Source organism: Astyanax mexicanus, chromosome 16 (assembly GCF_023375975.1).
Source record: "Astyanax mexicanus isolate ESR-SI-001 chromosome 16, AstMex3_surface, whole genome shotgun sequence".
Classification (NCBI taxonomy): Eukaryota; Metazoa; Chordata; class Actinopteri; order Characiformes; family Acestrorhamphidae; genus Astyanax; species Astyanax mexicanus.
This window is the reverse complement of record NC_064423.1, coordinates 41,767,762-41,788,535: the sequence shown is the minus strand read 5'-3', so window position 1 is coordinate 41,788,535 and position 20,774 is coordinate 41,767,762. Positions and strand designations below refer to the sequence as shown.

General features: G+C 38.1%; 1 protein-coding gene and 1 long non-coding RNA gene across 4 annotated transcripts in view; one reads left to right on the top strand and one right to left on the bottom strand.

Moving 5' to 3' along the window:
• Positions 1–16,879, top strand: part of scube2 (signal peptide, CUB domain, EGF-like 2) — a 74,954-nt gene extending 58,075 nt beyond the window's left edge. For all 3 annotated transcript variants that reach the window (XM_049465386.1, XM_049465387.1, XM_049465385.1), the window contains 6 exons: positions 3,588–3,755; positions 9,433–9,594; positions 10,808–11,005; positions 12,321–12,473; positions 13,277–13,356; positions 15,860–16,879. In XM_049465386.1, coding sequence (XP_049321343.1) covers positions 3,588–3,755; positions 9,433–9,594; positions 10,808–11,005; positions 12,321–12,473; positions 13,277–13,356; positions 15,860–16,006 — 908 coding nt within the window. In that variant the 3' untranslated portion in view covers positions 16,007–16,879. The remainder of the gene's footprint in view (positions 1–3,587; positions 3,756–9,432; positions 9,595–10,807; positions 11,006–12,320; positions 12,474–13,276; positions 13,357–15,859) is intronic.
• The window catches only part of LOC125782180 (uncharacterized), a 132,521-nt gene that overhangs the window by 55,825 nt on the left and 55,922 nt on the right, over positions 1–20,774 (bottom strand). The gene's annotated exons all lie outside the window — the stretch shown is intronic.

The window sequence follows — 20,774 nt, the reverse complement described above, 5'->3', positions numbered from 1 at the left end:
TTTATTTAGGTTTGTATAACTGTAGAGTAAAACCACACAAAACCACACTGCACTATTATTACTGTCCCCCTACAATAATACTGGAAAATTCCACTATAAAAAAATATATAAGATTTCAATTATAATATAATTTAATTTTGCCAGTCTAATGCTGGCAAAATTTCTCTGAAAAGAACTCTGAACACTGAACACTGAAATATCCAGTTATTTATTTAGGGAAAAATATGTGTAGTTTAATCAGTTAAATTAATGCTGTTGTTTTTTGTTCATAATAAAGCGCCACAAATAATCAGGCTCATTGTGTGAGAATAATTATCGTTTTTTTGTATTTTCTGGTTGAAATTTAGAAAAGGTATCGAAAAAGTACCCTTTGGGTATCGGTACCAAATTCAAGGTACTGTACTGGTAATGAAAATGTTAAAATGATACCCAGCCATAATCTGAGGGGAATCTGCTACACTGATTCTGCTGCTCAAATTTCAGCAAACCAATCAGTGTTGAGTAAAGTGAGACTCCGCCCACGTAGGTGATTATGTTTAGTGCAGGGTGAACAAAACTAACCAGTAGTGCTGGGCGATTTTCACAAGTTTTCATGCTTCATGCATCTTGGCATCATGTTCTCCTCCACCAGTCTTACACACTGCTTTTGGATAACTTTATGCTGCTTTATTCCTGGTGTAAAAATTCAAGCAGTTCAGTTTGGTGGTTTGATGGCTTGTAATCATCCATCTTCCTCTTGATTATATTTTAGAGTTTTTTTAATTTGGTAAAATCAAAGAAACTCATCATTTTTAAAGTGGTTTCTTATTTTATATATTATTTTTATATAGTTTTTTTTGTTTGTTTTTTTAAAGGTGTGGCCTCTGATTGAGGTGGCTTTGCTCTGGGATCGTTTGACAGCGCGGATGTTTGCATGTTTTTTGGCAGAGCTTCACCAGAGAGAGAGAGAGATTATCTTTAATAGCCGCTCTCTCGGCCGTGTTGCTCTCCTCTGCTCTGGAAGTGTCGGGATGAATCACATCCTGCGTTTTTGTTCTGCAGGTATGAGTAGGAAGCGTAGCTGTGCTGATAATGACTCTCACTGCCGATTCTTTCAGCCGAGCTCCTGATGAGGAACAAAAAGGCACCACCATGTTTCTGTTCTCTCTCCGCTGAGGCCCTGATCTAATCTGGAGCTCTCTTTCTCCTGATAGACACAACAGAAGGGTATCGGCCGTGTCTCAGAGCCTCAGCCGGCCTGTTGATGTCACTCAGGGCGTGTGGAAAGATCTGTGTGGTCCGAGATAAAGAACTTTATACAACAACATTACATCATTTAAACCAGATCTTTCTCTCTTTCTCTCTCTTTTTGAGAGTGTTTACAGCAGGCAGGGGTGTCCAAACTTTTTTTGTTCTTCATTACTATTATTTACACACCATTTTACTTGAGTTACTGTCTTTATCTATCTTTAACAGTGTTGTTTAAACTGAGATTTTCAAATTGATGTTTCGTTTCATAATGTCTCTTAATATTAAACTCCTAATAAGGCGACTGATTCCTGACAAATTAAACATACACACTTCCCTCTGAACTTAGTTAAGAAATAGTAATTTTCCCAACATGCCTGAAATTTTCTGCATTTGCTGTCCATATTTCATTTCTTTGGAGTTGTTAGACTCTTTGGCCCGTTTTCTGTGCTACAACTGCACACTCTCTCCGCTTTTAGACTCTTTAGCCTGTTTTCTGCACTACAGCTGTGCGCACTCTCCGCTTTTAGACTCTTTGGCCTGGTTTTCTGCGCTACAACTGAACACTCTCTCCGCTTTAAGATTCTTTGGCTGGTTTTTCTCTACTCTTTGACACCTAGAGTTTAAACTTTGAATCTCACATTATAAAAACCTGGCCAACTCTTATTTTATGTGTAAAATACCTCGCGGGTCACTTCAAAAAAGGAAACGGGCCGCAAATGGCCCGCGGGCCGTAGTTTCGACACCCCTGGTTTACAGGGTTGTGAGGAACCATAGCTGGTCTTTCTGATGTTTTTTTCTTTTTCTTTTTTTTTTATACTTTTTTTTTAAGAGACATATCTCTGCATATCGTCGCTGTCCAATTAAAAACACTTATCTCCAAAACTGTAAAACTTTACAGGAGAGAGAAAAAACCTTGTAAACATTCAATGGAAGTCAGTGTAAAAAGAGTTTATTTCAGGTGATTTTAAAGTATTTCTATTGGTCCGTTCATCAATAAATTTTGGCACAGTGTAAGGAACAGACAAGTGTAAGCTTGTCTGTTCAAATGTTGTAGTAAACTAAAAATCTACAAAAGTGAAGATAAGTGTTTTTCATTGGACAGGGACGAAATATACATCATCCAAATTTTGTTGCTTAGAACATTTTCATACATTTTTAGAAAACAATTATATTGTCAATTATAACAAGAAAACAACAACATAAAAAAGAGAGAAAAATGAAGAAGAAAAAAACTAACAAAAACTAAACAAAAATAGAGGGTGGGGGGGGGGGTCACATATCTGACAGTTTTACAATAGTACTATAGTATTAGAGCCAAGTGTAAAAAAACTAATATATAAACAACCATTTCTTATTCACTGGGTATTTCCATGAAATCTGGACCTAAGGACATTTTGACCATGTCTTAACATATAAAATACAATTTTCTTTTAATTTGTAAACAGAGTGAAAATGAGATATATATACATGATATATGTATACGTATCATTCACTAGATCAATCCAATTGTCTGTTAGAGGAGGTTCAGAAGTACACAAACACCTTGTTAATTTTTTTTTACATGCAGATATCAAAACCTTAAACAAATATTTATCTGGACTTTCCCACATCCAGTTCCCCAGGTACAAATCCTCACCTCAAATTAAAAAGGTATTTCCGTGCAGAATATTTCCTTCAATGCTTTATGAACCTCTAGCCAATAATCCTGTATTACTCAGGGTTCATACATTTATGAAAAACCTGGAAAAATCATGGAATTTGAAAATAGAAAATCCCAGGCCTGGATAAGTTTTGGAAAAATATAAATACCCAGAAAGTTTTGGAAAAGTCATGGAAATTTGGTATACAATCATTTGCATTTCTGCATTCACATTTATCAACGTAGAAAATCTTTTTTTTTTTCTTTTTTCTTTTTTTTTTATTAATTCAATAATTTAGCCCAGTTTACACAATGGAGCTCTCAGGATATGACACACATATTATTATTATTATTATTAAAGATTGTGTGCCAACATTATCAGATTCATTTTAGACCTACTATAATCAATTTTTATTATAGTTTGAGTTGATTTTTGGTTTCATTGTCTGTCTGCACTGATCTTTTAAAAATCGTATGGTCATGAAAATTTGCCTTGAAGGCCTAGAAAAGTCATGAAGAAACCATGAAAATGTATTGGTTAAAAAGTGTATGAACCCTGATTACTGCACATTCCCAGAATATATGCCAATGATTAGCCGTCTGATTCCCACGTAGTCTCCAGCACACCGCTGCATTTCCTGTAAAATGGACCTTTTGTTGTGTTCTTTTTGGTGTTTTAACCTCTTTTTCTGGTTATGTTTTCTGTTCTGGTCTTCAGGGCAGTGTTCTCCAGGGCACTCCTCCCACGATGGCTTCGTGCCGTGCTGGCCCTGCCCCCGAGGAACCTACCAGCCGGAAGTGGGTCGCACCTCCTGCCTGCCTTGTGGAGGGAGTCTGATAACCAAACACGAGGGTGCCGTGTCCTTCCAGGCCTGTGAGACCAAAGGTAACGATTACTCTGTAGGTAGAAGTATAGATACTAGAATTTAACTCCAGCCTCTATTGTTCTGCAGCAGCTAGTAAAAGAAAATATTCAGAAAAACGAGTCGATCAGAAAAAGCAACGTGTCTACATCAGCCCGTCAATTAGTATTCATGGCCCCGCCCACCTCGACTCGGGACTCTCCACAGACAGAGCAGAGCTGAAGCCGGGCGACGACGCCGTCTCGTCAGATAAGATAAATAACAGCACTAGAAACAGCATGCAGTTCATTCCTGTGTTATTTGTGCGAATAACACATCAGTGTTTATATACTTTACCCAGTAATTCAGAGCTAAGCAACAAATGGTTAGTTCTGTTTACACTAGTTTAAAATACATGTAAAAATCCACTCCAGGGTTTTGTTTGTTCCAACTGCCTGTTTCTGCTGCTCTGCTGTGGATCAGCTAACAAAAAAACCCAGGGGGGATTTATTTTTACTTTCTGGACCTGGACTCTATAGTGTGTAACTATAGGTTTAAATAGGATCTCCGGTGGATTTGCCATTTATACAGAGACTCTAAGACTAGGTCAGTGGCTGAACTGCACTTAGCAGGGCATTATTACTCATGTTGTAAAGTAACATATGACATTGCAGAGACTGTTATTAGTGTAAAAATGTCTTTATTTTAAAGCGTTTCTAACTGTTGTCTGTCTCACTGCTACTGGTGCTGCAGTGCTGTTAGCCAATCAGATGCGATATGTTTGCATGTATGAATATATGTTCATAAGCAAGAGCAAGAGTGGAAATCGTATCATTTCTCCCTGCCCACTCCTCCACAGGACTAAAGCAACGTTATACCGAATCACCGGAGCGCTTTGTTTTTCACAAAAATCAGCTCACATGGTGTTCATTCATACTAGAGACCAAAACTAGACATTTTAAAATGAATAATATAAAAAAACATTTATTATGATTATAAATATTTTTTTTAAAATGCATAACCCATTATAACCATATAGTTTTTTATGCATTATGACTTGTGAACATAGTACATTATATTCTGTGTTTATATGTATATTAAAATAGTATACAGTATATCTGTAATTATTAATCTAGTCCCACAATGAAAGTCAGTCACTTTACTTAGAGAACACAAAGACCTGTTATAATACATTATAAGTGCTTATAACTAATGTTCAAGACGGGTATAATTCATGAGTGTGTTTATAAATTGGCTGCTTTTTAAATCATAATTCATAATTATGCATGCTGGGACTGAGTTTCTTGGTATTGATGTAAAACATGTTATAAACACAGCTATTAATGATGCATTATGACAATGCACAATTCATAATTCATAATAAACATGGGTGTAAAGGGTTATGCATTTTTATAAATATGTATAATCATGTTTATAATGCTTTATAATTCATTGTAATGTACTATAAGTATATTTATAGAGTCTTATAGAGGTGACTTTCATAGAAAGTGTTAGCCAATGTATCAATATCATGATATATTTATGGATTGTATGATACATAAATACAATTGTATGATATCATATCGATACATGGTATCAACTACTCCCTAAGCCCCGCCCCCAATTAGACTTACTAATGTTATTGCTTCAATAATTACTCCACACGGTGGCGCTATAATTAAATTAATAGGGTTTATAAATTTGCGGAGAAGAATATTGATTGTTAAATTCTTTCTGTAAAACAGTAACACCAATAAAAATACCATAATTGCTGGTATTTGATTATTTAGTAGTATTTTATCTTCTTCAGAAACACAGATGCTGTGAAATATCGTAGAGAATTATCTCGTGATATATCGAGTATCGTGAGAAATTTTAAATCAGTAACGCGATATGTTTGTTACCGTGGACAACGAATCGCGATAATGCGATATTGTATCATAAGATGCCCTGAGATTCTCACTCCTGTTACTCTCACTCCTGTTACTCTCACTCCTGTTACTCTCACACCTGCCACTCTCACTCCTGTTACTCTCACTCCTGTTACTCTCACACCTGTTACTCTCACTCCTGTTACTCTCACACCTGTTACTCTCACTCCTGTTACTCTCACACCTGTTACTCTCACTCCTGTTACTCTCACTCCTGTTACTCTCACACCTGCCACTCTCACTCCTGTTACTCTCACTCCTGTTACTCTCACACCTGTTACTCTCACTCCTGTTACTCTCACACCTGTTACTCTCACTCCTGTTACTCTCACTCCTGTTACTCTCACACCTGTTACTCTCACACCTGTTACTCTCACTCCTGTTACTCTCACTCCTGTTACTCTCACTCCTATTACTCTCACACCTGTTACTCTCACTCCTGTTACTCTCACACCTGTTACTCTCACTCCTGTTACTCTCACTCCTGTTACTCTCACACCTGTTACTCTCACTCCTGTTACTCTCACACCTGTTACTCTCACTCCTGTTACTCTCACACCTGTTACTCTCACTCCTGTTACTCTCACTCCTGTTACTCTCACACCTGTTACTCTCACACCTGCCACTCTCACACCTGCCACTCTCACTCCTGTTACTCTCACTCCTGTTACTCTCACACCTGTTACTCTCACTCCTGTTACTCTCACTCCTGTTACTCTCACTCCTGTTACTCTCACACCTGTTACTCTCACACCTGTTACTCTCACACCTGTTACTCTCACTCCTGTTACTCTCACACCTGTTACTCTCACACCTGTTACTCTCAAATCGTGGAATTTAAAAATAGCAATTTCCAGGCCTGGATAAGTTTTGGAAAATTAAAAAATACCCAGAAAAGTTTTGGAAAAGTCATGCAAATTTGGTCTAAAAGTCTTTACGTTTCAGTTTATCGATGGAAAAAAACAATTTTGCATTAGAAAAAATGCATCAGCTCATAGTTAATTCAGTCAATTCAATTATTATTAAAGATTGCTTGTCAACATAATTTGACAAGCAATTTGGTCTCGTTCCGCCGAAATTTACGAGATATCTCAGCAGACCAGTACTCCTCTCTGGTGACTGACAACATGCCCCCACCAGGCTCATTTTCATCACTCAATGTTAATGATGCCACGATACACTCTGCTCCACACTAAGCTCCTGTTTGGACAACCTCTGTCCTCTTACATCTCGAGCCATTAGCTCAAACAAACCGCAGCCATGGCTTAAAAATGACACACTCAGGGAACTACGCTCCAAACTCCGAGCTGCCGAAAGAAAATGGCATAAAAACCAAAAACAAGCAGACCTAAAAAACTACCAACTGCTCCTGGCTTCTTTTTCAGCCACCATCACGACTGCTAAAGCTGAATTTTATCACAATAAATTCTGCTCTCTCACAGACTCCCGGAAACTATTTGCTACATTTAAATCACTACTCAACCCTCCTCCTCCTCCTCCGGCTACATGCCTTACTGCTGAAACACTTGCCTCATTCTTTACTGGCAAAGTGGCGGCCATCAGCAACCAGTTTATTGATGTAACATGTAGCCGTCCTACTACATCCTCTACTGCCCGGTGTCCCTCCACCGAAGGCGTTGCTTTCTCCTCGTTCACTCCTCTCACTGAGAACGAGACACTGGCTCTCCTAACGCGTAGCCGTCCTACTACGTGTCCGCTTGACCCAATTCCCTCAAACCTACTGCAAACTATCGCACCTGCAATCATTCCGGCTATCACTCACACGATCAATGCCTCTTTAACTTCTGGTGTATTCCCCACTGCTTTCAAACAAGCACATGTGACACCACTGCTTAAAAAGCCTTCTCTCAACCCCGCCCAGGTTGACAACTACAGACCGGTCTCACTGCTACCCTTTCTCTCTAAAACACTCGAGAGAGCAGTTCTAAATCAGGTCTCTGGCTTCCTCTCCCAGAATGACCTTCTGGACCAGAACCAATCTGGGTTCAAAAAAGGACATTCTACCGAGACGGCTCTGTTGTCTGTGACTGAAGCGTTGAAAACTGCCAGAGCTGCAGGTCAGTCCTTAGTGCTCATTCTGCTGGACCTCTCGGCCGCATTTGACACAGTCAACCATGACTTCCTCCTAACTATACTCTCAAACATGGGGATCTCAGACAATGTGCTGTCATGGTTCAGATCATACCTCACTGGGCGCTCGTTCAAGGTGTCGTGGCAAGGACAGCTGTCCTCAGCCCGCTCCTTATCCACTGGGGTTCCCCAGGGCTCGGTACTGGGACCCCTTCTCTTCTCCATATACACCACCTCTCTTGGTCAGGTTATCCACTCACATGGCTTTTCCTACCATTGCTTTGCTGATGACACCCAGCTATACCTGTCGTTCTCACCTGAAGATCACTCAATCTCTGCACGGATATCGTCGTGTCTCTCTGACATATCCTCATGGATGAAGGAGCATCACCTTCAATTAAATCTCTCAAAGACTGAACTTCTGGTTATACCAGCAAAACCATCTTTTCAACACAAATTCTCTATAAGCATCGACTCTCTCTCTCTCTCACCGACAAAGGTTGCTATAGGAACCTGGGTGTTCTGGTTGATGACCAGCTCTCCTTCACGCACCATGTGGCCTCAGTTGCTCGATCCTGCCGCTTCGCGCTTTATAACATCAGGAAAATTAGACAGTTTCTGACGCAACAGGCCACCCAACTCCTGGTGCAAGCGGTCGTCATCTCACGCCTCGGCTACTGCAATGCCCTACTAACTGGCCTCCCGGCCTGTGTAGTAAAACCACTCCAAATGATCCAGAACGCAGCAGCACGTCTGGTCTTCAACCAGCCAAAACGGGCACATGTCACCCCGCTGCTCATTGAGCTCCATTGGCTACCAGTTGATGCTCGCATCAAATTCAAAGCTCTTACAATCGCCTACAAGGTGATACAGAACAGCTCCTTCCTACCTGCACTCACTCCTGAAGGCTTACGCTACCTCCCGGCCGCTGCGCTCCTCCAATGAACGTCGCCTCGCTTTACCAAACATTCACACAAAGCAATCCAGACTGTTCTCATACAGAGTTCCCCAATGGTGGAACAAACTACCTTCTACTACCAGATCAGGAGAATCTCTCGCTATCTTTAATAAACTCCTGAAGACTGAGCTCTTTAAAGAGCACTTACTCTCCTAACACCTCTAACTAACTACCTTCCACTACCAGATCAGGAGAATCTCTCACTATCTTTAATAAACTCCTGAAGACAGAGCTCTTCAAAGAGCACGTACTCTCCTAACACCTCTAACACACTAACTACTTCTAACCTCATTTCCTTCTTCCCCTCCTTCACTTCTCTATCCCTTTATTTCCCTTTGACCTCCTTTAAGCCCTATCTAAAAATGGGTTATCTTAATTTCTATTACTTTTGTACTTCATTATTGTAAGTCGCTTTGGACAAAAGCGTCTGCCAAATGTAATGTAATGTAATAATTTTATCAGAATAATTTTAGGCCTTCTATAATCAGTTTTTATTATAGTTTTAGTTGATTTTTGGTTTTATTGTCCGTGTCTGCACTGATGTTAAAAAATCATGAAAATGGTCATAAAAAAATTGCCTTTAAGGCATGGAAAAGTGAGGAAAAAATCATGGAAACGTATTGGTTAAAATGTGTATTAACTCTGGATACCATGCCGAATGACTGTGTGTGTGTGTGTGTGTGTGTGTGTGTGTGTGTGTGTGTGCGTGCGTGTGTGTGTGTGTGTGTTCTCTCCTCACAGTGCAGTGTTCTCCAGGGCACTACTACAACACCAGCACACACCGCTGCATCCGCTGTCCTCTGGGAACCTATCAGCTGGAGTTTGGGCAGAATTTCTGTGTTTCCTGTCCTGGAAACACCACCACCGACTACGATGGATCAACTGATGTAACTCAGTGCAAAAGTAAGCAGCCAGATCTGAGGGGTTTTCTATCAACGAGCAGTAAAAAGAAGGATGCTCCCTAATGCCAGCTTCACACTTTACGCTATTTTAGCCTGTTTTTTCAGTCTTCGACAGTTTTTTTGGAGATCAAAGACAAAAAGCTCTGTTAGGAGGCAAATCGGGGGCTAATCTTTCTGCGTTCGCTCAGTTGTATATTGTGTGAACTATTGAAAGATGTTTACTGAGTGATCACCAACGAATGGCAGACTCCCGGCAAATATCTAGCAGGTTTAATATCTGGTCCAGTCGGAGACTAGGAGTCAAGAACAGGGGCTAACGTAGAAAGAGAGAAAGAGAACCACATGTCCAAAACACATCTTCTGCGTGACCTTAGCAAAATGTTTATTGAGATTCTGACCACTCTCTGTTTCTCCTGTTATATCAGGAAATCACTGTTGCTTGAGGGAGCTCACGAGTGAGTTTTCTATAAATGGGGACGAATAGAGCTAAATAAAGCTAAAGCTAATAAAGCTAAAAACTTCAATGAAAAACAGTTGCTCTAAGTACTCCTTTAATTTTAAAAAGTAGAATAATGTATTTTACTAAAAAGTAAAAAGAAAGCATACCTGTATATTTCCGTTTTCTACAGTAAACAGGTTTTAGTCAGTAAAGACGCTGCATTACTGCTACTGTGAGCTAGAGTTACATCTAGAGCACTGAGTTTAAAACCTTACTAACTGCATTTTAATCTTATAAAACTATGTCTGCAGTACTTAAACATTTAATATAGTTCTCTGTTGAGAAGCTGCTACACAACTATATATCCCCCTATCACTAGTGATGCTCCAACACCAGGAGGGTTAAGACTAGCACACGCCTCCTCCGACACATGTGAAGTCAGACTCCGCCTCTTTTTGAGCTGAAAAGCGCAGCGACTCGGTTCTGATACATCAGCTCACAGACGCAGCCTTGTGCTGATCCACATCACCCTAGGAGTGATGAGGGGAAAGAGAGAGCACCATCTACTGCTACTGTACCCAACCAGAGAGAAACAGCAAGACCAACTGTGCTCTCTCGGGGCTCCTGCAGCTGATGGCAAGCTGCATGACTGGGATTCAAACCAGCAATCTCCTAATCATAGTGGCAGCACCTTAGTGCGTTGGACCACTCTGAGCCCTTAATAACTTTTAATCTATTAATAATCTGTTAATATTCGTTCTCTAAATGACCCTAGACAGGCACTGTGGAGGAGAGCTGGGAGATTTCACCGGCTACATCGAGTCGCCCAACTACCCCGGCAACTACCCCGCCAACATCGAGTGCACCTGGATCATCAACCCCCCGCCCAAACGCAGGATCCTCATCATCGTCCCCGAGATCTTCATCCCCATGGAGGACGAGTGCGGAGACTTCCTAGTGATGAGGAAGAGCTGTGAGTGAAACCTGCTGTTCAGAGTAATGATATAGATAATTATACACTCTACAGATCTCTGAAAGTGATGAGAAACATTAACTTACGTCTCCTCCAAATTAAAAATTATATATTATACCACTTCAGTTTCTGAATCAGTTTCTCTGATTTTGCTATTTATAGGTTTAAGTTTGAGTAAAATGAACATTGTTGTTTTATTCTATAAACTACAGACAACATTTCTCCCAAATTACAAATAAAAATATTCTCATTTAGAGCATTTATTTACAGAAAATGAGAAATGTCTGAAATAACAAAAAAGATGCAGAGCTTTCAGACCTCAAATAATGCAAAGAAAACAAGTTCATATTCATAAAGTTTTAAGAGTTCAGAAATAATCAATATTTGGTGGAATAATCCTGGTTTGTTTTTAATCACAGTTTTTTTTTCATGCATCTTGGCATCATGTTCTCCTCCTCCACCAGTCTTACACACTGCTTTTGGATAACTTTATGCTGCTTTACTCCTGGTGCAAAAAATCAAGCAGTTCAGTTTGGTGGTTTGATGGTTTGTGATCATCCATCTTCCTCTTGATTATATTCCAGAGGTTTTCAATTTGGTAAAAATCAAAGAAACTCATCATTTTTTAAGTGCTCTCTTTTTTTTCCAGAGCTGTATATCACTTTTACAGACTGTAGTTGTGTATCTGTTTCTCTGTATAATTTTTTATACTATTACTATCCTCCTTTTACCCTGTTCTTCAATACTCAGAACCCACAGGGAATGTATTAATACTAAAAGATGTAAATACTAATAAATAACATATAAATTATAAAAGCACTTGTTATGAAGCACTTATTATACACTACCTGTCACATATAAAACATTGTCAAATTTAAGATAATAGATAAATTCTGCTAATTTAAACATCTCAATTGAAGACATATGTAAGTATTCTAGAATCTCATGAAAATATTAATATCTGGTTATAATATACTTTATGTTCAGGTTAAAATACTATGTTCCCGTAAATGAGCTGCTGGAGCTCCTTCACAGCGTCAACCAGCAGCTCAGTTTCCTCTGCTGAGAAGAGTTTGTTGGACACATCCAGGTAGCTGCACCGTTAAAATAGCAATCCACCGAAGTCAGAGCTCACCTGATCTACTCTTAAAGAGAATGATGAGCAAGAGACACTCTGATTGGTCCCTGATTAATTAATTAATGTTTTTGCGCAGTGTTTTGAGCTGAGCAAGGTGTACTTTTCCCGTCTTTATGATAGCAAAGACACACTGACACACTGACAATAAGAAACTCTTGTTTTTTATTTCTTTAACAGCTCAGCCGAACTCAGTGACGACGTACGAGACGTGTCAGACGTACGAGCGGCCAATCGCCTTCACCTCTCGCTCCAAGAAGCTGTGGATCCAGTTCAGGTCTAACGAGGGCAACAGTGGGAAAGGCTTCCAGGTGCCGTACGTAACGTACGACGGTAAGAGTCAATATATAGTAACAATATTATCCCAATACTCTATATATCACAATACAATACTCTATGATTTTCACAGCAGCTGTGTTAATAAAGATGATAAAATTCTAAAATAAAGCAGTAACATTAGTAAGTCTAATAATTGTAAATAGGGGGGGGCGGGGCTTAGAGCAGATGTGGCCCACAAGCATGAAACATCTGGCCCGTGAGGTTGTTTAAACTATAATGATCTACAATTAAAAAAATAAAATACATTTCTTCTCTGGAGAGCTTTTGTTTACATTTCTCCCCCTGTCTCTCTTTCTCTGTCGCTCGGCGTGACTTTAGACTTTTGTTTCCGCCCGTTCTTGGGCTCCCTATCTCCTTATAAGGGCGTTTTTCCCTGGCCGTGTCCCAATTCACTATTCGGGGCAGTGGTAGTGTATTGGAGCACGACCCTGAAGACGCGGGTTGGATCCCGCGTGAGGAGTGGTGTGTTTAATTATTCATTTTTTATTCCTTATATCTTGAGTTTACCTGTTCAACTGCTCTGCATTTGAGTTCAACAACCCTGTGGGCTGGATAGCTACTAGTCTGTAGCTCCACCCACTTCATTTTACAAAACAGAATTATTTTTTCGTGGCCACTTAATGGCTTATAATTCCTATGTTTGTGTAAAAAATAACATCACATATTTGAAGCAACATATCGATAATGAACAGTAAACGAAAACCATTCAATATATCGTGATATCGATATTTTGTCCCACCCCCGATGATGTGCTGCACTGAATATTGAGTTCCTATATTTTGTATTGTTTTATTCAGAGGATTACCAGGAGCTCATCGAGGACATAGTGAGGGATGGACGACTGTACGCCTCCGAAAATCATCAGGAAATACTAAAGGTATACCGTAAATAAATTTTTTCTTTCTTTTTTTATTTTTTGTAAGCACCTTTTGGTGTATTGTTGTTGGTATTTTCTCAGTCAGCTTTATGTGGTAGTCACAAAGACCATTGAAAATTTTATAATGATGAAACTGGCCCTCATCAGGACCACCCCAGGAAAGGAAGAGCAAGGAAGTGTTCCCTCTTTTGCACAGGATAAGTTCATCAGAGTTAGCAGCCTCAGAAACCACCAAGTTAAGTTAATTGGTACTTTTGGCAGTGTGGGCAGTGTGCCAAGTCCTGCTGGAAAATGAAATCCACATCTCCATAAACCATCACTGATTGGTGGAAACTTCACACTAGACCTCGAGCAGTTTGGACTGTGTGTCTCTCCACTCTTCCTCCAGACTCTGCTCCCTTGATTTCCTTTAAATGAAATGTAAAATGTACTGATGATCAGTGATGGTTTGGAGAGTCATGTCTGTCATCTGCTGGTGTTGATCCACTGTGTTTTATTATCAAGTCTAAAGTCAGTGCAGTTTTGTTTTTCTAGACAATCTTACAGCACTTCATATCTTACAGCTTCCCTCTGCTGAGAAAAAAAAATTATGAAGTTGTAGATTTCATTTTCCAGCAGGACACTGCCCATACTGTGTAGCAAAAGTATCAATTGGTCTTATTATAAAATATTCTAATTATCTGAGACACTGATTTTTGGGTTTTCATTGGCTGTGAGCTTCATAATCATCAACAATAAAATAAATAAACACTTAATAAAATAGATCACTCTGTGTTTAATACATCTATATAATATGAGTTTCACATTTTCAACTGAATTGCTGAAATAAAAAGTAACTTTTCAATGATATTCTAATTACATTTTTTGAGATTCTGATAGTGGATGAGAGGTGGAAGGACACACCAACACCCAGTATGCAAATTGATGTTGCCAAGAGCCAATGGGAAGGTTTACATTGTTGGTATTTGTATAGCACCTTTAATACACAGTGGCAAATTCTAAGTGCTTTACATAAACAGTGATACAAAACACAGAGACATACAAAAAAAGCAAAAAAAAAAAAATCATTAAGTAATCGTTTTTAAAATAAAATATAATAAAATTAAAAACAGGGAAATGAAACATACAGCTGAACATAAAGAAAAGGTTTAAGTTTAACCTAAAAAGATTGGTTTTAACACAAATCTAACTGTATATTACTGAAACAGCATAGCCAACCCTGTTTAACTGTTTGCCAACACAGTTTTTTATTTATGTAGACCAATTTATAACAAAAATCATTATAAAAGTAGTTGATATTTTTGTGACTATTGAGAACTATTCTGAACTTTATAATGGATTTGAAAATGAGATTAGTCCGCCACCTTGTGGACAAAAGCAGCAATGCATCACATTAACTCTACAGCAGGAGTTGTTTAGTGTTAAAAACCCTGAAAAACAGATTATCTTTTTGTACTTCTAGTTAAAATAGGATAATTTATCTATAAATTCTCTATGTTAGTTATCTCTACTTTTACATTTTTACACAATTATCTGAACTTTCTCCTCCTTATCTTTTAATAAAAACAGCCTCGTTACTCCTGTTTACTAATTTCAGCTGGTTTTCATTCCGGCTTCTCATCATTCAATAAAACCCCGATCCAGATAAATCTCTCCTTTATCCAGATAGAGTGAATCTGATTGTGATTGGATGTAGAGAAGTATAAACATATACCATTCTGACTCCCTATTGGTTTATACTGTGACCCATCACACCTGCACACGTACATAGCAGGCGCATGTAGCTTAGTATAAATCTAGGCTGAAAACCTTCATGTTTGTATCATGTTTTAATCATGCTTTACTCTTATTTCATTTTTATTTCCAATTCCTTGTTGTTCTTTTACATGTCTTAAATTTTACTTCTCTTTGTTTTAATCATGTTTGAATCTATCATGCTTTATTCTTATGTTATAAGCATATGTAAGTTTTTTATTGCATTTTTACTGTTATTCTTTTACACGTTTTTTTATTTTGACTTCTTTTTTTATTTTCGAATTTGTAAAGCACTTTGAATGACCGTTGTGTATGAAAAGGGGCTATATTAATAAACTTGCTTTGCCTATGAAGATGATCCGTGCAGAGACTCAAGAGAACTCCAGACAAACTCCAGTCCAACTAAGGCTTGATAATTCTTATATATATATATTCTTATATATATATATATGCATTCTACTTCAATACATTCATTTACAATGGGGCATATATGCAGCTGAAACACTAAGAAGCCTAGTGCATCCCAAATATAGGGTTTTCAACATTAACATTTTAATATTTTAACATTATAGTCATTATGGCTTTAAGAAAATTGTGTTTTAATGAGAGGGGGTAGTGCACTATAGGACTCTGTGGGCGTGGCCTAAGCTTTTGTTCTTAATGGCTTTAATATTTTTTTCCTTACATTACTTTTACTTTTATACTTTAATTTAAGTAGTTCTAAAACCTTTTCTTTTTTTATCTTCAGGACAAGAAGCTGATGAAGTGTCTCTTTGATGTTCTGGCTCATCCTCAAAACTTCTTCAACTACACGGCTCAGGAGTCCCGAGAACTCTTCCCCAAATCCTTCATCCGCTTCCTGCGCTCCAAAGTTCTGCGATTTTTGCGTCCGTAGGATTAAAACCTGCAGAGAACTCTTCGTAAAGTTACGAGTTTTGGATCTTGGACAGCCCTTGAGTTACAAACCTGTAAAAAGAAGAAAGAATCTGAATTTCCTCGGCAGGATAAAAGACTGGAAAGTGAGAAGCTCCTGCCCTCCAAAGTTTTTTCATTGGGACTTTTTTTTTTTTCCACGAGGGAATGAACTTTACTTCCAACTGAATGAATAGGTAGCTGCCACTGTAACTGAAAAAGTGTAAAACTGTAAAGACTAGAGGTATCAGGTGATGATCCGTACCTGTCTGGGGTAAAAAACGAAATATACACATACAGTATATACCTAAATATTGGACTTTAAACTCAAAATACTTTTCACACTGACTCAAAAAATCCTGTTTATACCTGGTATTAACATTGCTTAACAGACGAAACTCAGCATACGTCTCTGTCTTGTAGTCCTTCTGGGTTCCAAGCGGTCTCTTATCTACTGCGGTTTTGCTACGTCTCTGCTTATGGAGCTTTTTCGAAGGATACCGAACTTTTTAGTGTCGATGCTGCAACACATTGTTGTTTACCTACACTATTGTGTTCCATACCTGGCAACCTGGGAGGACCAACAGTGGGCGGGGTCCTGTAAGTAGAAATACTTTAGGTCAGGTGTAAACAGATTTAGATCATATAAGATTCAGATACTATCCTGATACAAAACATATACTGTAATATACATTAATGCCAGGTGTAAACCAACCCAAAGTGTAACCATTCTAGCACCATATTCCACACTTCTTAGTACCGTGTGTATATATATTTTGCTATTTATAGGTTTATGTTTGAGTAAAATGAACATTGTTGTTTTATTCTATAAACTACAGACAACATTTCTCCCAAATTCCACATAAAAATATTCTCATTTAGAGCATTTATTTATTTACAGAAAATGAGAAATGGCATCCATAAAGTTCAGAAATAATCAATATTTGGTGGAATAACCCTGGTGGTTTTTAATCACACTTTTTTTCATGCATCTTGGCATCATGTTCTCCTCCACCAGTCTTACACACTGCTTTTGGATAACTTTATGCTGCTTTACTCCTGGTGTAAAAATTCAAGCAGTTCAGTTTGGTGGTTTGATGGCTTGTGATCATCCATCTTCCTCTTGATTATATTCCAGAGGTTTTCAATTTGGTGAAATCGGACAAACTCATAATTTTTAAGTGCTCTCTTATTTTTTCTGAGAGCTTTAGGTTATATATGGATATGATACAATTGCATATGAAATAAATCTATATATATATATAGTACATATCTATTTTTAATCTCCAGCTACTTCACTTCTGTGGCCGCAGTGGCCGTTTATGCGTTTATGATGATATGAATGTGTTGTATATATTGTGTGTAAAGGTATTAGATTCAGTTAAACTCTGAAGGTGGGGTCAGGGGTTCTGTACGCTTCGTTAGTCTGCAGTGATTAACTCGATAAAGAATGCACACTTCCTTTTTCAGCTCAGCAGATTCAGTGCAGTGCTGGTTGTTCAGTAACTTTAATGGGTGCATTGATTGATAGATAGATAGATAGATACTTTATTGATCCCGAAGGAAATTTAGCAATGCTAGTGCTAAGTTTCGGATAGAAATGCTGGTCTAGGCTTAAAGCAAAAAAAAATATTTAATAGCCTGTTATCCTAAAAAAAAGCCCACTGAGGAGAAAATAAGCAGATCAGCATCCGTCTTGTAGTCCTTCTGGGTTCCAAACTGTCTCCATCTATTGGTATTTTACCTCGTCTCTGTTCATGGAGCTTTTTAGAAGGAAGCCGATGCTGCAACACACTGTTAACACTTCACAAGAATGCACACTTCCTTTTCCAGCTCAGCAATTTCAGTGCAGCACTGGTTGTTAAGTAACTTTAACGGTTGCAATGTTTGCAATGCTTGTGTTGAATCTCTGATAGAAATGCTGTTCTAGTCTGGTCTTAAAGGAGAACTCTGGTGTAAAATGTACTTTTGTTGTAGTAAAACATGATAAAAAGTTCTTATCTTTGATGAATAGCACACCTCCGCTCTCCCACAGCGTTCAGAGATCCAGAAATTTTAACAGTTTATCCAACAAACACCCTTCAGACTGGGAGATACGGGGCATAATTTACCCTGATAAATCACTTTTTACACCGTTATCCAGCTCAAAGTAGCTCCACACCTCCTTACTAGAATCTGGAGAGCCCTGATATTTAAAACGAGGCATTAATAACTTAGAAAGTGCACAAAAAGAAGCTTATTAAAATCCACTGTTTACATCCCGTAACACTACTAGCTGCCGCCGCCATCACTGTACTGATAATGACATAGACATATATATACATAGACTCTGCATTGCATCTATAGAATCTATGTATATATATGTCTGTCATTATCAGTACAGTGATTGCGGCGCTCAGAGCTGAAGCTAGTAGCATTATGGGATGTAAACAGTGGTTTTTAATAAGCTTCTTCTTCTGCACTTTTTAAGTTATTAATGCCTCGTTTTAAATATCAGGGCTCTCCAGATTCTAGTAAGGAGGTGTGGAGCTACTTTGAGCTGGATAACGGTGTAAAAAGTGATTTATCAGGGTAAATTATGCCCCGTATCTCCCAGTCTGAAGGGTGTTTTTGGATAAGCTGTTAAAATTTCTGGATCTCTGAACGCTGTGGGAGAACGGAGGTGTGCTATTCATCAAAGATAAGAACTTTTTACCATGTTTTACTACAACAAAATCCATTTACACTATTTTACACAGGAGTTCTCCTTTAAAGGAACAAAATGTACTTTATTACAGCAAGCATGTAAAATAGATAACGGAGTCCAATTTCAAAGCTTTCTGCTTGAACAGAACCTACAGGGAAGAAAAAGCAAGTTCAAGAACGCTTTAAAGGGCTTTCAACACTGTACTCTGATAATAATTCGATCAGCTAATGTATATGTTTGTATAAGGTTGCGATGTATGCATTATTCTTGCAGCATTATAAACCAGCAGATATGGAGTTTATATAACTTTTAGCTTTTTAAACTGTTAGCTAGCTGCACCGTTATCTTAAAAAAAGACAATTGAGGAGAAAATGAGCAGCTCAGCATCCGTCTTGTAGTCCTTCTGGGATCCAAGCGATCTCCATCTACTGGTGTTTTAAACTATCTCTGCTCATGTAGAAGAAAGATTTTTAAGAAGATGCTGAGGCTACAGTACACCAAAGTTTACCTACGCTAGTGTGTTCCATACCTGGCAACCTGATAGAGGTAGTGGGCGTGGTTTAAGACTAAAACAGAGACAAACAGGTTTACACTCCATATTGAACAATTAATGGAAGAACCTCCTAGCTAAAGCTCTGCTGTCTGTGTGATGCAGGGGCTTAAAGTTAGCATTAGCTCTTTTACTGCTACTAAAAATTAGGTCAACAAAATTGATCAACTGATCACTGATCAGTTTCTGGGAATTTAACGGTATGTTTTGACTACAGGAATCTGAGCTTGGGCTACTTAACGCTACTCATTTATGTTACAGAGTTTAAATTAAAGTCTATATTTTTATGTCTGTACATCTAACATGTAAATAAAAAAACAAATAAACCTGGTATTGTTTCAAATCTATTTAAAAACCGATGGGTGGGAGAGTAGAATGAAGTAACTGTAGTAATAATCTGTGTAATAAATCAGGTTAAACTGTACCTGAACAGCTGTTTAGCTCAAATTAAAGGAGTATATTTGATAGCTGGGTCAGATCGAGACTGCATTACGTTCTCGTGTGGTGGGTGGGTCTTTAAAATGTAGCTCCTCAACCACAGACGCAGCTCCTCCTCTGTTGAAGGTGTGAACGGAAGTTTAACGGAAAATGTGGGTAAATTTTTGTACAAAATTAATTCTATAAAAATCTGTTTATCCATTGTACATGCGTTTTACTGTACGTAGATAAAAAAAATTAGTGACAGGACAGGGACACTTCAGGGGGCCAATCAGGTTTCAGCTTGGGCCAAAATGTCATTGTGGCCCCGTCCTTACGTAAAACTGTATCAAGCTTTATTAAACTCATATATTATGTAGATGTATTACACACAAAGTGATCTATTTTAAATGTTTATTTATTTTATTATTGATTATTATGAAGCTTACAGACAATAAAACCCAAAAGTCAGTGTCTCAGAAAATTAGAATATTATAAAAGACCAATTGGTACTTTTGGCAGTGTGGGCAGTGTGCCAAGTCCTGCTGGAAAATGAAATCCTCATCTCCAAACCATCACTGATTGGTGGAAACTTCACACTAGATCTAGTCTAAAGTAATTTCTTCTTTTATGGAGATGTGGATTTTATTTTCCAGCAGGACTTGGCACACTGCCCATACTGCAGAAAGTACCAATTGGTCTTATATAATATTCTAATTTTCTGAGACACTGATTTTTGGGTTTTATTGGCTGTAAGCTTCATAATCATCAATAATAAAATAAATAAAGGCTTAAAATAGATCACTCTGTGTGTAATACATCTATATAATGTGAGCTCCACATTTTGAACTATTAAAATAACTTTTCAATGATATTCCATACCTGTCAAGTCTCCCGTTTTGGCCGGGAAGCTACCGTATTTTACTCCTCTTTCACGCCGTCCTCCCGTATTATTATTTTCCCGTAAATTTCCCGTATTATATTAAAATAATATATATATATATATATATATATATATATATATATATATATATATATATATATATATATATTATTGAGGAGACAGGGCACTGACCGCTCTGTGTCTCTTAACCAATC